This window comes from Equus quagga, chromosome 1, assembly GCF_021613505.1.
Source record: "Equus quagga isolate Etosha38 chromosome 1, UCLA_HA_Equagga_1.0, whole genome shotgun sequence".
Classification (NCBI taxonomy): domain Eukaryota; kingdom Metazoa; phylum Chordata; class Mammalia; order Perissodactyla; family Equidae; genus Equus; species Equus quagga.
In genome coordinates this window covers 84,774,449-84,791,627 of record NC_060267.1, presented here as the reverse complement: position 1 = coordinate 84,791,627, position 17,179 = coordinate 84,774,449, and the positions used below count along the sequence as shown (strand labels likewise).

At 35.5% G+C, this 17,179-nt stretch overlaps 1 protein-coding gene across 3 annotated transcripts in view; it reads left to right on the top strand.

Annotated features, from left to right (window-relative positions):
• The window catches only part of RC3H2 (ring finger and CCCH-type domains 2), a 46,058-nt gene extending 30,033 nt beyond the window's left edge, over positions 1–16,025 (top strand). The window contains exons 10-21 of one of the 3 annotated variants that reach the window (XM_046664763.1): positions 4,291–4,599; positions 8,236–8,450; positions 9,147–9,580; positions 10,182–10,352; positions 12,101–12,247; positions 12,567–12,780; positions 13,023–13,107; positions 13,584–13,665; positions 13,765–13,899; positions 14,161–14,268; positions 14,366–14,514; positions 15,158–16,025. In XM_046664763.1, the coding sequence (XP_046520719.1) occupies positions 4,291–4,599; positions 8,236–8,450; positions 9,147–9,580; positions 10,182–10,352; positions 12,101–12,247; positions 12,567–12,780; positions 13,023–13,107; positions 13,584–13,665; positions 13,765–13,899; positions 14,161–14,268; positions 14,366–14,514; positions 15,158–15,353 (2,245 nt within the window). In that variant the 3' untranslated portion in view covers positions 15,354–16,025. The remainder of the gene's footprint in view (positions 1–4,290; positions 4,600–8,235; positions 8,451–9,146; positions 9,581–10,181; positions 10,353–12,100; positions 12,248–12,566; positions 12,781–13,022; positions 13,108–13,583; positions 13,666–13,764; positions 13,900–14,160; positions 14,269–14,365; positions 14,515–15,157) is intronic. The other 2 variants (XM_046664772.1, XM_046664769.1) reach the window with 2 other exon arrangements.
• Positions 16,026–17,179: the final 1,154 nt, after the last annotated feature.

Sequence of the window (17,179 nt, the reverse complement as noted above, 5' to 3'; positions counted from 1 at the left end):
TATACCTGAAATAGAGCTTTTTAGCTAAAATAAAGCTTTTTTGGGGACCTTGCTTGGGAGCACTTAGACTTTAAAAAGTCAGGGAAGAAACTGTGTGATTTCATTACTATTCCACCCACAACTAGTGCCCCAAATTAAAATCCATTTATCTTCTTATATCTTCAAGTTACCTTCCTGTTCTCCATTCCCCAGTACCTACTTCAGAACTTCATTATCTCTTGCCTGAACTTTTAAGAGAAAGAAGGGGAGGAGGAGGAAGAGGAATAATAAAAATAGACAAATTAATTGGTCACATTTTGTGCAGGTACCATTTTTAGTGTTTCACATTTGTTTACCCAATTTATCCATTTTGATGCTACAGTGGCTGTTAACCTTGCATCTCCCTGTGTCTCAAGCTATGCTACCAAGATTTTCTTTTGCAAATAAGTGTCTAATCACGTCCATTTTCTGCTTTAAATTCTTAATTCCTCAGTACATCAAAGGATCTGGTCCCAATCTAGCTTTCCAGCCTTACTCCACCTTTTGCATTCTTTATATATATATTTTTTAAGGTACATTCAGTTAATCACTGGTTACTACTATACGAATTCTTTCATTCTTATTTCCCTTGCACATGTTGTTCACTCTGTGTCATATATATTTCTCTGTCTTCTCTGTTTGGAGAGCTCTTGTTCCTAATCATACTCAGATATTATCTTCCTTCTAAGGACTTCCCCAGGTAGTGTTAGTTGCTTCCTTCACTATACTGCCATTGTACTCTTCACAGGGCAAATTTATAACTACCACTTCTCTTACTGTATTGCCATTATTTATTTATTATGAGTGTATTTTCACTGGACTTATTTATTCTATAGGTTATTCGTATTTATATTTCCTGCACCTAGCAAGTATGTGATATATAAACTCAGTATATTTTTGTTGAAAGAGTAAATAATCTACAGTTCATATTTCTTATTTCCAACCAGCTTCACACACTCTATTGCTGTTAAAAAAAAGAAGAAGAAGAAGAAAAAACAGGGTAATACAAAAGATTAGGGACCTGAGAGATGTCACTATCCTATTGGTTAAAAAAATACGTGTTGCTACCCAACTCTGAGCTTTTGAGGGTAGAGCCATTGTCTTAGTTCACATAATACACCAGGACCTCAGCAAACGTTTAACTTAAGTAACTTGATTTTACCCGTCTGCTTTCTCTGCTCTGTATCTCCCTAACTAAACAAAATGTAAATGCCCAGAAAGCATCCCTAAGAAATAAATATTTATGTGAATATATTTTAGGATGTAGGATATTGGAATATTGTTCCCAGGAGTTGTTAGGTTCTGGAGAGTGCCAAAAGCCTGGGATCAACCAATTCAACAAATATTTATAAGAATGATTGTTAAGTGCTTGGTACTATTTGAGGTGTTTCTAGTGGGGAAAGAGGAACAGTAAACATGTAAACAGACAATTTCAGTTACTGATAAAATGCTATAAAGAAACCTTGCCATGTTCAGGAATTAGGAAGAAGACCAGTATGTCTGGAAGATGGAGAATGAGAAGAATGACAAAAGACAAGGTTGGATAGGTAGATAAGGGCTAGGTCATACTGGGTTGGTGGACCATGGCAAGGAATTTGAATTTTACTCTGGAAGACTTTGTAGGGTTTTATTCAAATGGAATGATGAGATTTTAATTTTGTCTTAGAAATGTCACTCTAGTGTTTGCATGAATCGAGACCAGTTAAACTGCTGCAGTGGTCTAGGCATGAGATTGGTAGCTTGGTCCCAGGATTATAGTAATGGAAATGATGAAAAGCAGTCAGATTTAGGATATATTTGGAAGTAGAGCTGATGGGACTAATAGATTGAATGTGGAGTGTAAAGAAAAGAGAAAGAATCAAAGGATGACGTTGAAGTGTGGGGCCTGCCTAACTGAGGTATTATCTTTTACTGAGATGGGAAATGCTTTGGGGTGGAAAATCAGTAGTTCTCTTGGCCGTATGAAATTTGGGGCTTACTCCATATTCATGCGACAGATATTTTGGGGACACCAGTATGCACCAAGCACTATATTATGTGTTAAAAATAGACAGGTGAGTAAGAAAGGCAAAATCCCTGGTCTTGTGGGGCTTACAGTGAAGTAGAGAAGATCAACATAAAGCAGGTAAATAGAAAACATAGTATCTGGTACTGATTGATGCTATGAAGAAAAATAACACAAGGTAAGGATAAAGAATGATTGAGAAACGGGAGATATTTTAGGATAAGATTGCCTGGGAAGCAATCTCAGAGGATATGACATTTAAGCAGACACCCGAATGAAGTGATGTTGCACTAGAGAAAAAAAGGTAATTATGGGAGTGAAGTCTTTGAGAACGCAAATAGACTTGGGACCTACGGCACAAGTGGAGAGATTGTCTTTCGTTGGAACCCAAGTGGAAAGATTGGCCTGAGTTAGGAATAGAAACTTTTCATCCCTTATTTTAGGAGGAGTGTTTTGTTACACATGCAGAAAGGTTAGTGGAATTGGTGGTGGAAAGATAAGTAATTCTCCTCTAGTTTCATCTGTTTTCTCTGTTAAGTGGGAGGCAACATGATCAGCTGTGATGGGGCTGTGGAGTGGAAGGGCAAAGGATGTTAGAGATGGGAAAGTGAGTTTAGTAGAGAAGTGTATTAATGTATTGTTTGACCATTTTAAATAATTGATTTTAATTTTGAAGGAAGTCTAGACAGCATGATTGTATGATTTTTCTCCAGCAACATTTAGCTACTTGGGAGCAGGCACAGAATAAGAGAATAAGCGAAGAATTGGATTGGAGTTTTACCAGATGACTTCAACGGGGGGAGTGGGCCAAAGGAGTTAAAGGTATTTACAAGGGAGGAATTAATGGTAGAGGGTGGATTCTAAGCTGGGTAAGGCAGAGAGTGAATACTTGAGGGAGCTCGTGGACGATTTTAAAAGAATAGGAAGTAATTGGCTTTTTCAAGTGTGAGGTCCAGGTTCTAAGTCCAGTTCTTTAGCTGCCTAGATGCTGGCAGTCCAATATGTATCCTTACTTTTCACTTACTTTACCTCCCTTGGTTAAGGTTTTACTTCTCATAACTCCTCCCTTTTAAGAAACTCAGAATTAAAACTTTATTTTTTGCCTGCCAGAGCAGTCTTAAGGATATCTGAGATTTGTCCTTTGAGGATGAAAGCAAGGAGCATGCCACAAAATTGCCTTTCTGAAATATAGGTCTGTTCATGTCCCTCCTTCTTAAAGATGTAATCGTTGGTTCCCCAGAATCTGTAAGATGACATATCTAAATTGGCCATAAGCTCTGTTTTGCTTTTTTTTTTTAAACTTGGTGTTCTATCACTCCACCTTCAGTCAGACCGATCTGGGAACACTTGTCTTTTATTGAACTTCACTTGCCTCTGTCACTGTGTGTATACATGAGTGTATGAGAGAGAGAGGGAGAAGAGAAAGATTGAATCATGAAGCTGTTTATAGATACTGAAGGGCTAAAAGGAAAACTGTTGTGAAGGCATTGCTCATCCCTACACTATTTATGTTTAATTACCATATGTTTGATTATGTATAACATTAATATCAGATTGATTTAGGCAAATGTAATTATGACTCCAAATGTCTGTAGTCGTCTTTCTATTCATGTTACATAATTGTTCACCACTTTAAAATAATGGCGGGAACATTGACTAGGACTACATTATAATAAATTTTTGTTGTACAGGTGGAAACTAATTTTCTTAAATGGAGTCCAAGATCAAATTGCCTCACATATTAGAGTATTTTCTCTGACCATAAATAAAACCCAGAATTTAATATCGGAAAAGTCTTTAATCCAAATACTTTTTACTTTAGGCATAAACTAATCTGAAAAATAGAATACTAAATTCTGTATTTTGGTGTAATATTTTTTTAAGAATTAGGATTGGTTTCTTTTTTATTTCTTTAAAATTATATACTGCCTTAGCAATTTGGTAACCACAGAGAGTTCTTCCAACTCTTGCGTATCTTTTCTCTTCATCCTACATTCTCAACTACATTTGGTATGGTTCCTTTCATTTTTACACAGTGTCCTTTATATTTTAATTATGCAAATTTTTAATGGGTCTCTTCCTACTCCCTCAAAAGGCTTCTTTGAATACATGTGTACCTCGCTTGCTGTATTAATTATGTACCTACATACACAGGTGTGTGTGTGTGTGTGTGTATGGGATATATGATCTTTTCCCATTGCATTTTTTTTCCTTCAGAGTAAGATTTTGTGAAATATTCACCAATATGTTGATTGTTTTTGAAACAGGTATCGATTAAGGAACAAAAAGATCAATGCAACTGTAAGAACATTTCCTCTTCTAAATAAAGTTGGTGTAAACAACACTGTCACAACCACAGCCGGAAATGTCATTTCTGTCATAGGAAGTACTGAAACAACGGGGAAAATTGTTCCAAGTACAAACGGAATTTCAAATGCAGAAAACAGTGTTTCCCAGCTAATCCCACGTAGTACTGACAGTACATTAAGAGCTCTGGAGACTGTGAAGAAAGTGGGGAAGGTTGGCACTAATGGTCAGAATGCTGCTGGGCCTTCTGCAGAGTCTGTAACTGAAAGGTAAGTATTAGGTAAAAATGGTTAATACAGGTTATATTTAGCCTTTTTAGAAACACCTGAGTATTTTTATTTATCCTGAGGAAAAGCAGTTAATCAGAATTTTTATGCAGAACATTTCATGTAGTAGAAAAAGCACTCAGTACCCAAAAATTTGAGTCCTAGTCCTGGCTCTGTAATTGAATAGCTCTGTGACCTTGGAAAGTCACTTTAACTCTGGGTTTTGTTTTCCTCAACTGTAAACTGAAGAGGTTGGACCAGAATTGGGTTTTTTCACACCTTATTTCCTTGAACTTTAGGATTGAGTTCATAGAGGTGCCGGAAAAGAACTAAGTAGAAACCTAAGCAGGTGAGATGCTTGAGCCTCCAGCTCCTGTTTCATTCAGAGCAGTTCCACATCTATTCTGTAACTATGTGTAGTAGTTAAGGGGGAATCTTTGGAGCCAGACTCTTCAGGGTTCAAATTCTGGCTGTTTCCTAGCTGTTTGATCTTAGGCCAGTTACTTAATCTGTCTAGCTCAGTTTACTTATCCATAAAATTAGTATAGTAATAGCATCGACTTCATATGTTGGTCGTAAAGATTAAAAGATTTAATACTGCAATGTGTTTTGGACGATGCCTGTCACATAGTGCGCAGTAAATATCTACTGTTGTTGTTATTACTATTATTATTACCATTGTTGTTGGGTTTTAGTGTAAGATTTAATTTGGCAAAAGGGTTTTGGTGCTTTAAGAAAAAAGTTTTAAAACTTTCAGATGATCTGAAAAGTTACTTCCACCTCAGAAATCTCATTCTTTGGTATTCTTTTAAGGTCTTAAAATCTGAGTTAAAGCATGTTCAGGTTTTGTCACCCATAGTCTGTCAGTATCCTGTGCCTTCTAGAAAAAAAAGCCTTATGCTAGGCACACAGTAAACTAGTGATTTCATATAATAAATATTGGATAGATAAGCATTTATATTCTTTATTTCTGCAGTTAGCACGTGATAGGGGAATTTGTTTACTAACAAATCCCTACCATCTTCCCTGGGAAAGATTTTAGAAATGATATAACAGAGAACAATGTCTAGTTAGCAAATGTTATTTGAGCACTCATTCTAAGTTCTGTTCTTGGCACTCTTGGAAATAATTTGAGATGTGTAAGATATCTCTACCTTTAAGAAACTTATGATAATATGGTTGTGTAGACAGCATTTACATAATTGAAGCAATATTGGAGTTGTATTAAAGAACAGGAAAATTTTATATTGCTGGGAGAAATATGGGAAGAAATTTCAGAAAAAGAAAGTGTAACATGGATCAAGTTTGTTGATAACTGTATGGAACATTGAGGAGATCAGCCTTTTAGAACTGAAGGTTTATGTTAGGAACTGGTTTAAATGAGATTAGATAGATAGGTTGGCACCAGATTGTGGAGAGCTTGTGCTATGTGTGTTTAAGAAATGAGCTTTTGAAGGGTTTTGGAAAAGTGATGTTGTAAAACTGTATTATATCCAGAGAATGGAATATTTTTCAGCCATAAAAAAGGAGTGGAGTACTCTTACATATAACGTATGGATGAATCTTGAAAACATGCTAAGTGGAAGAAGGTAGATAAAACAGGCCACATATTGTATAATTTCATTTATGTGAATGTCCAGAGTAGGCAAATCCATAGAGACAGAAAGATTAGTGGTTGCTAGGGGCTGGGGCTAGGGGGAGAGAGGGATGAGGAGTGAGTACTAATGAGTACAGATTTCTCTCAGATGATGAAAACTTTTCAGTATTAGATAGTGGTGATGGTTGCACAACCTTGTGAATATACCAAAAATTATTGAATTGTACACCTTAAAAGGTAAATTATATCATTCAAAAAAATGATGAACTAGGGAAAAAAACATAAAAATGAATAGCTCTAAATAAATAAATCACTTATTTATTTATTAAAAAATTATGTATATTCTGTGTGCCGAACACCAGGCCAATTAATGTAGCTAATGAAAATAAACTAGATATACTCCTTGCCTCTAAGGAAGGGTCTTCCAGTGTAGTTTGGGAGACAGATGTCAAAAGATATCATATAATACATTCTGAAAAGTACTGTAATAGAGTTGTGTTCCAGGTGTTATTGGAACACACAAAAAAAGAATAATTCTATAGGGACTTATTTTGGATTTCTTCTTAGAGGTAAGGTGATAATACCTGAACTAGTTTCAAGAGTATGGATAGTTAGGAAGGGCAGGCCTTGGTAGAGGAAGCAGCACAGGCAAAAGCCTGTAGGTATGAGAAGGGCTGCTGCAAAGGAGAGCCTAGAATCCTGAAAGTCATCTAGGATGTAGCTATAATAATCTAGCTGTCTGACTAGAATGTGACTGAAAATTAGTTTTTTCCTTAAGTCTGAGTTTTGGGGATAGCTTGTGTGATTTCATGAGGCTATGAACCTTTTCATGGATTTTGATGTCATTTTCCTGGTAAGTCTAAGAATTTGCCATTTCAAAGTACTTATCCAGATTTTACAGTATATAGCATTTTGACATGGAAGGACCAGATAATCTACGTAAAGCACTTAGCATAGTGCCTGGAAGGTGGTCGATAAATGTTAGTTATTATTGTTGTAAGGAAATCCTAATCATTTTCCTTGTTGCCTTTATTTAACTTTAGAGAATAAGCAAAGCCCTAAAATATCTTTAAACTCTAAACCAGTGCGTTTGTACCTACTATTATTACCCACTCTTCCTTAGTTAATTTCTCATTTTGACACACAAACATAGAAGTAAATAAATATCTGCTAGACTTAAAGGCAACCCATACTCCTTGTTGTTTATACTCTAGCTTTAAAAGGGCTTCTCTAGTTTGAGAAAAACCCTCTAATCTAGTTGGGATGCAACATATTGAATTCTGGCATCATTAACAAGATCATTTTCTTGAATCACCACATACCTAAGCTCTGCCAAAGTTTGACTTCCTACAAGGGCATGCGAAAGCCATGATGAGATCATCTGGAGCTGATTGCTTGGTGACTCAACAAAGAAAATCCTTTGTGTATAAAAAAAAAAGATAAGTTTGTGTATTTTGTATCAGTTTAGTGAGTAACCATTTCGTTAGTGTTTCGTTTATCCAACAGATATTCACTGAGTGCCTCCTGTGTGCCAGGAACTGTTTTAGGTCCTGGATGTATAGCAGTTAACAAAATGGACAAAAATGGCCTTTCCTCAAGGAGTTTACATTTCTGCTAATCTAACTCCTAATAGAACAACTCTTCCTTTACATGTCTGTCTTCTTTGTCCCAAAGAATTCTACTGGTAGACTATATTATTTCTGTTGAGAACTTAACTGCACAGGATTTTTTTTTAGCTTCCAGTAGGAAAAATCTTTATTTAAAGAATGAGTGTAAAGGAACTGATGGGTCACATTAGAGCCTGGAATTTGTTTGCATTTCTTTTTGCCCTCACCAGAATATGAGACCTGTTACTATGATCCTGTGAATTAGCAGACTAAGATGGCAATGAAATTCATTGCCTTGTTGTCACTGTGGAAATGCCTGAAGTGTTTTCTATTAGTGGTTTCACTTATTAATTTTATGAAAAATTCCAAATGAGGAAAACTTATCAGTCAAAGACAGTGATTTATCATTTGCCCTTCGTTAAATTTTCTCTCCAGTAAAATTGGTTCTCCACCCAAGACTCCTGTAAGTAATGTAGCGGCTACCTCAGCTGGGCCCTCTAATGTTGGAACAGAGCTGAATTCTGTGCCTCCAAAATCCAGCCCGTTTATAACTAGAGTACCGGTATATCCTCAGCATTCTGAAAACATTCAGTATTTTCAAGATCCAAGGACTCAGATACCCTTTGAAGTCCCACAGTACCCACAGACGGGTAAGTAATTTTAGACAATTCTAAGAAAAAAAGAAATTGTAATGTTAAACATTTGTTGCCATTAGATAAGTAAGTGAATCATTTATATCTATCTATAGATAGAAGTAGATTTATATCTATTAATTAAAAAATTAATCCTTTGGACTACATGACCCCTAAGCTTTCTTCCTGACCTAAGAATCTATAATTCTACGCACCAATGGTTTTAAGGTTCTCATTCTTGTGAATCAAATACAGAGTCCATGGATGAGCTTCAGGGAGTTCTGTGAATCCCCTGAAATAGTATGCAAAATGTTTGGTTTATATATACTTATGTATAATTTTGAAAAGACAACACACAACTTACGTAGATTTTGAAAGAGGTCTTTAATCTCTGCTCCCAAAAAGGTTAAGAATCAATGGTGCAACTAATTTCTTAATCCAAAACCTATGGCAATAGATTCCCTAGAAGGAGATTGACTAGCCATCTGTTAATAGCTCTGTCATTTGTTTTTAAGGAGCAGTCTAACATTAGCAATGAACGTTAATGATTTTCGTATAGTGGTGTCTTGAAAGTATATAGATTCTTTCTAAAGAGGGGGTAACTGGGGTTCAAAGTTTATTTTTCCACATTAAAGCCTGCTTTAAACTTAAATCATTGTAAAATGTTGGATTTTACTAAGATTATGTTACATATTCCTCTTTCCAATTTTCAAGGATACTACCCACCACCTCCAACGGTACCAGCTGGCGTGGCTCCCTGTGTTCCTCGCTTTGTGAGGTCCAATAATGTTCCAGAGTCCTCTCTCCCACCTGCTTCCATGCCATATGCCGATCATTACAGTACATTTTCCCCTCGAGATCGAATGAATTCTTCTCCTTACCAACCTCCTCCTCCGCAGCCGTATGGACCAGTTCCTCCAGTACCTTCTGGAATGTATGCTCCTGTGTACGACAGCAGGCGCATCTGGCGCCCACCTATGTACCAACGAGATGACATTATTAGAAGCAATTCTTTACCTCCAATGGATGTGATGCACTCGTCTGTCTATCAGACATCTTTGCGAGAAAGATATAACTCATTAGATGGGTATTATTCAGTGGCTTGTCAGCCACCAAGTGAACCAAGGACAACCGTGCCTTTACCAAGGGTAAGTAATAATGGAAATAGGAATGCTCCCGTACTATAGTGGTTAGGAGCCCAGTGTCTGGTATCAGACCACCTGGGTATCTATACTGGCTCCTCCACTTACTGATTGTGTGACTTATGGAAGTTACTTGACTTCTCTATATTAGTTTTTTCATCTGTTTGATGGAAATAATAGTTGAACCTACCTCATAAGGCTGTTGTGAGGATTAAATCAGAAAAAAACAAAGCTCTTAGAACTGGACCTGATGCATATTAATGCTCAATAAATGTTATGTTTGGATAGGAAATTGATGGGAAGGTAAAAAGAAATCTTCAAAATACAAGGACAGGGCCTCTTTTCAGTATTCCCACATATATACAAATGACTTTCCTAAACCAGAAAAGTGAGAGCTCAGATTTTACTTTTAACATCACTTGACTAAATATTAACCCTTTCATTTAAGTGTGTGGAGAATAGGCTAGGGTGACTTCTCTCCTGTATTTTTTTTTTTTTTTTTGGTCCCAACAGTATAATAAACTGTTTACATTATTTCCACAGAGCATAGTTAATTTTATTTACTGCTCCCTACATGATTAAGATTGTTTCTTTTATCCCCCCTTAGGAACCTTGTGGTCATTTGAAGACCAGTTGCGAGGAGCAGATAAGAAGAAAGCCAGAGCAGTGGGCACAGTACCACACTCAGAAAGCACCTCTTGTCTCTTCAACTCTTCCTGTGGCAACACAGTCACCAACACCACCTTCTCCTCTATTCAGTGTAGACTTTCGCGCTGATGTAAGAAAGGTTTTAATCACTTAATGTTGCAGGAATAGTTCACACAGCTGACTTCAGAGCACTCATTCAAATCAGGGTTAGCTATTTTGGATATTTTGCAGTGGTTTGGTGTGTAGTTGAGTTTAGTTCAGTAAACATCAAGTATGTAAGCACTATGGCTAGGTATTTGAGACTCTGAAGACCATTGTCATGGTCCTTTTTCCACTAAGAATTCAAAATTTTTCCAGCAATATAGTTCTCATCATTTTTATGGCTTTTATTAACAATAAATTTTATATCTACCATTTATTGAGCACTTACTTGTGCCAGGCACTGTACTAGCCATTTACATAATGTTATTTTATTTAATTCTCACAAAAACCCTAGGGGGCAGGTATTACCTGTATTTTGCAGGTTAGGAATCCTACTCAGAGAAGTTAAGTAATTTGCCCAAATAGTAAATTCAGCCTGGAAGTAGCTGGGATTTGAATCCTGGTCTGTCTGAGGCATTTCCTCCCTACTTCACAAGAGGTGCAGAAATGCCTACTGTGTTATTACTCATGGTGTTTATATCACTGTTGATTATTGTTCTTTTTATTACTAAACAAGTTTTTGTACCAGGATCGTTTCACTGTACCCTGGTGTTTTCAGTATTCTTATATTTAGAGCAAACCATTGTCTTTTTGGGTTTATTCCTCATTCCTAGAGGTTGTAATATAAAAATAATTTTTTTAATTGTTTTATTATGAAAAGTTTTAAACATATATAATAGTGGAGAGAATAGTATAAAAAACCCCATTATCCATCACCCAGCTTCCACAAATGTCAACTCAGTCGATCTCCTTTCATGGGTTCCCCTTCTTCTTACTGGATTATTTTTAGTTAATCCTAGACATCGTATTTTTTCATCCATAAATATTTCAATAAACTAATAAATTTTTAAACTAGATCCAAATTTGTCTCATCAAACTTAGACTTCTTCAGAGCAGCTAAACATTTTGACAACAGAGTGATAGACTTGCCACTTAGTTAATAGAAAAATATATTTATCTTTTTTTATACTATGTCTTAGGAAATAAGTATTTCGCTGAGACTCGGATCTGCTACTAGCTAGTAATATGACTTGAGATAAGTAATTTAACCTTTTTGTCCTTGAGTTTCCCTATCTGTATAATTAGTAAACAAGATTTATTGATTCTTACAAGTTTAATATTCTGGCCCTATAGTAATCCTTACTCACCATCCCTTTAAAATTTATTCACTTCCCCTTCTAGTTCCAGAGCCTTCTGTGAATTCTTTTTGTTCTTTATTTAATACTGTATGGTTTATCAGTTATTTTCCCTTATTTACACATGTTGTTCTTTTCTCAAGAAATTATAAATTTCTTTAGGACATGGACTGTGATCTCTCTGTATGTGTTTGTGTGTTTCTGCTTTCTTTTACTTTTTTTTTTTTGAGCACCTCATACCATGTCGGAGGCATGTTGTAAATACTTGTTGAATGGTTTTGATGATATCAGTCAGGGCTTTCTTATGCACACTTAAAGGACAATGCAAAAAAAGAAGGCATTCTATTTTTATTAATAAATAATATAAATAAAATAGTATAAGTACTATTTGTTACTTATGACAGTGTTTTATATTATCAAAGGTTTAATTGTTCACTATGAAGTCTTGTATATTCTAGAATAGTCACTTTATATTAGTTACAGGTTTGTAAATTTAAGTTTCTTACTAATTTGGCTATGCCTTTTTTTTTTTTTTAATCAGTTCTCTGAGAGTGTGAGTGGTACAAAATTTGAAGAAGATCATCTTTCCCATTATTCTCCCTGGTCTTGTGGCACCATAGGTTCCTGTATAAATGCCATCGATTCAGAGCCCAGAGATGTAATTGCTAATTCAAATGCTGTGTTAATGGTATGATTTGGGGGGTGGAGGAATATCATGCATGTTGACTCAAGTTTTAGAATGATTGAATGCTTTTATCTTCATATTGTTGCTATTTAACTCATCTGTAAGCAGCAGTCATATTTAGGTAAGTCTGAAATAAATTGCATTTAATGTTTAAATTATTTGAGCATAGTTTGGTGATTTTAAAAATAGATGTTGGATTATCATTGAGATCTACAGCTAGTGTTATATTTACCAGAAACTTAATGTCTTTTGAAAGCATGTACTTGTATTACTAGCTGAAGTAATTGCCAATAGTTCTTTTATTGATCTTTGGTTTATGCAGGACCTGGACAGTGGAGATGTTAAGAGAAGAGTACATTTATTTGAAACTCAGAGAAGGACAAAAGAAGAAGACCCGATAATTCCTTTTAGTGATGGACCTATTATCTCAAAATGGGGTGCAATTTCCAGATCTTCCCGTACAGGTTACCATACCACGGATCCTGTCCAGGCCACTGCTTCCCAAGGAAGTGCAACTAAGCCCATCAGTGTATCAGGTAATTCATTTAACTAATACCTCACCTTATATGTTCTAGCACTGTGCTTTATAATCCTCACTTTGTGAGTATGGAACATATCCCTCCATTTAATAAGCACAGTAAACTCAGAATTAAATGGTTTAGCCAAGAGAACATGGCTAGTTAGATAAAATATGGGTCTTTTTTAAAAGTATACATTTATATCTATATACTGACTTCACTTCTATGATCATTGTTTGTTTCTTTTTACATTTCTATAGATTATGTCCCTTACGTCAATGCTGTTGATTCAAGGTGGAGTTCATATGGTAACGAGGCCACATCATCAGCGCACTATATTGAACGGTAATGTTACTCTTCATGCTTTAGGATTCTCTATTCTCAGACTTAACAGTATCCTCAGAGTACAGATTCTACTCCCGATTATTCATGAAATGTGCTTTACTAATTTTAGCTATAAAATAAATTTCTCCCCTCTCCCCCAGAGCCCCAGTACATAGTTCTATATTCTAGTTATAAGTTCTTCTAGTTCTTCTATGTGAGCCACCACCATATGACTACTGACAGAAGAGTGGTATGGTTCCACGCCCAGGAACCAAACGTGGGCCACTGAAGTGGAGCGCACCAAACTTTAACTGCTAGGCCATCAAGGCTGGCTCTAAAATAAATTTCTGAAAAAAATTTTACTTTTACATTTGGAATGATGACTAAAACTTCCAGAGTTGATCTGTTACATAGAACATATGTAGTATGTAGTCATTACTGCTTTAGTTGCTTAATTTAGTTCACCTTTATTACAGTAAATGTATTTCTCTTTAAAGGGACAGATTCATCGTTACTGATTTATCTGGTCATAGAAAGCATTCCAGTACTGGAGACCTTTTGAGCATTGAACTTCAGCAGGTAGGCTCTGTGTCACTTAGCTCTGAATTTTTAAAAAATAGAATTGCAGTTGAAAGCTATGGTTGGAAGCTAACTTAAATTTTTTTTTTTTTCCTATAGGCTAAGAGTAACTCCTTGCTTCTTCAGAGGGAGGCCAATGCTCTGGCCATGCAACAGAAATGGAATTCCCTGGATGAAGGCCGTCACCTTACCTTAAATCTTCTGAGCAAGGAAATTGAACTGAGAAATGGAGAGGTAAAGAGACTGGACCGCTCAGCTTCATGCTTAATGTATTTGTTGTTTGCTGCTGCTGTGCGTTGATTCATACCATTATTTAATGCGTTTTAGTGTGCCTTTTTCTGATCAATGATTGCTTTTAAAACTTGAAGTAGAAATAAAATTGTGGTCCCAGATTTCTTGAATAATTCTTTACATCAATCATTGGGATTCCCAGTTTAATTAAAAGGGAAGCCCAAGTTTCCACAGGTATGAAAGCAGTATTTTTCTTAATTTCAGAGTGATTATACAGAAGATGCAACTGATACTAAGCCTGATAGGGATATTGAGTTAGAGCTTTCAGCCCTTGATACTGATGAACCTGATGGACAAGGTGAACAAATTGAAGTAAGTACCACAATTAGATATTTAGGAGGCTTTATTCCATTGGAAATTAAAGTATAAAATACTTTCATACTGAAGGATTAACATTTTATTTTCATAGGAGATCCTGGACATACAGCTTGGTATCAGTTCTCAAAATGATCAGTTGCTAAATGGAACAGCAGTGGAAAATGGGCATACAGTCCAACAGCACCAAAAGGAGCCACTGGAGCAGAAGAGGCAGAGTTTAGGTGAAGACCATGTGATTCTGTGAGTGTTAGACAGAAAATTCCTAACCAGTGGGCCTAGGGCGTGAATACTTAAAGAGAAATAGATGCAGTGTTAAATTCATTTGGGGCTTTATCCTGTTAAGGGAAGACCTTATGTAATAGGACAATGATTTGGTCAGTCTGGATTTTTAGGAGAGAAGAGGTAAATTTGAACTAACAAAGTAATCCCTTGTAGTAGCCTGAAACTTGCTTTTTGTTGGGATAAAAGTTAGTCTTTTTGCTTCAACATCAGCTTATACTTCTTCAGTCTGGTAGCCAAACTTCTAGACTACAAAATGGAGACTTAAAACATAGAGGAAGGGTCTCCCTTTTTAAAAATCATGTTAAGGTTTTCTTGGCTTTAATATTGTTATTTTGTATAATTACTCCCAAACATATTGTCTAATCTTGAACTTGATATTATTGGCCTTAAATTACTAGTATTTTAAATTTTTATTATAATTTTTGGAAAATGGGACTTTTTTAATGACCTTTGATACTTTTTAGTGATAAAGACATGCCTTTGCTAGGCACTCTTAAAGTTTGTTACAACTTTACAACTTTCATGAAGCATGTATGGTTACTCTTAAAAAGTTTTCACTTAAAGCTAATTTGTCTTCAATGTCATTTATTTTCTCTCTCAGGGAGGAGCAGAAAACAATTCTGCCGGTAACTTCTTGCTTTAGCCAGCCACTCCCAGTGTCCATTAGCAATGCAAGTTGCCTCCCCATCACCACATCTGTCAGTGTTGGCAACCTCATTCTGAAAACTCATGTTATGTCTGAAGATAAAAACGACTTTTTAAAACCTGTTGCAAATGGGAAGATGGTTAACAGCTGAAAGGAGGTTCATCTTTCAAATTTGTGACCATACCATGGAAGCATTTACACTAGCTTTTTATATATATAATATATATTATATAATGTATATTTTTTTTAAAAAAAAGATATTACTGGGGGCATCCATTTCCTGTGGACTCTTTGATACTTCAAGCCCTCTTGCATTAGCATTATGAAAAAAAAGAAAATTTACTTTACTAGGGTAACACGTTCACTTTCCAGAAGTGATTGGAATTTGGACATTTAACTTAAGCTTCAAGCAGCTTTTTATGAGTTTGTAGCAATCCGGTGCAGTAACTGAGCCATTTCCTATTTTAAATGGCTTCTATAGAAAATTAACAACTCAGTTATTAAACTAGCAGGATCCTACAATGATACATCTAGTGAAAGTAGACTTAATTAACTTATTTATTTCTATTTTTTTGTTTCACTGAGAGAAATTTCCATCTCATTCCAGCTGCTTTATTTATCTTTTTCATGGAACTTTGCATGGATTTTTTTTCTTTATTTTTTTTTTTTTTTTACTTTGAAGAGTGGAGTTAGACGTTCTTATCATAGAATTTTACAGGGTTATATACTAGCTTTCTTTACTGCATTATATGTAGGAGTGTGGTGCAGTGCTTTTATCTGTAGCATTTAAATTTTTTTTAATTTTCCATTTTTTCAAGAATAGTTTCTGCTTTGTTAATATTTATACACAGGCTACTTGTTGAAGTAAGTAATTAAATATATAACCAAGTGCCTAAGTCTTTCAGCTGATGTACTAGATATTAAATTCTCCTAAGTTATGCAGAATCGTTTTTACAATTTTGATAAATTATGCACTAATGTAATGGCAGTTTTTTAAAATGCAGATTTAAGCCTGTACATTATTGAATCTGATGACTTGGCAAAAGAATCAGGTGCTTTCAGCTTTCTTGAGAAAACCCTGTATGTAGCGTTTGCACTGACTAACAAGATGGTATTGCTGGGTTTTTAATTTAAACTAATTAATTTGGATGTTCATTGCATTATCTTGGTTAAATATTGTTTATTGTTACTTCATGTTGGGGTTTAATTTTCCTTGTTTTCTGACTGTTAGGTTGATAAGACTGAACCATGTAATAATAGAACAGTGGCTAACCTGTATTCATACTTAAAAACACGAATAGTTTCTGCCCTGCTAAAATGTGACTGAAAAGTGTTTTGACTTGGCATCTGAAAGTTTGCAGTATGTTCAACCAGCCGTGCCCCAGATTTGTGGGAGGTATTTTATAGAAACCTAAATTTCAGTCAACATTTGAAAACAAAAGCTGGGCATTCCTTCCTGATAATCTTACGTATAGTTTGTCTCTTTGTTTTTCCCCCATTTCTTTAAGATTAGTTTGACTTTTATTATTATTTTTTTAATTAACTTCTGTGAAGTTGTTTACTCTGAAAATTGTACTGGAATATTTTAAGCCAAGCTGATCTTTCACCAGGTGTACTGTATGTAAGGGCTTTTCCTGCTAGCAAGATGCTTAAACAGGATCATGTTATTGGTCGTCTGAGCTATTTAGTTGTTTTACAAAACCACAGCATTGTATCAGATAAGATTTTGATAAAAAGTTTTGTGCACATTTCCAGGGGCGGGAGGGTTGACATTTCCCTGAAATTTCTTGATCAGAATGAGTAAATACTGGTGTTTGATACCTGTCTTAATGAACATGCTCATAAGGTGACTGATAAGTTGTAAATATACCTGAGAAACAAAAGGGTAGTTTTGATATTCTGGTGTCAGTATGGAAGATCTTACACATTTATTTAATACTCAGATGTATAAAGATGTTTGTTTTAGCATAACAGCAC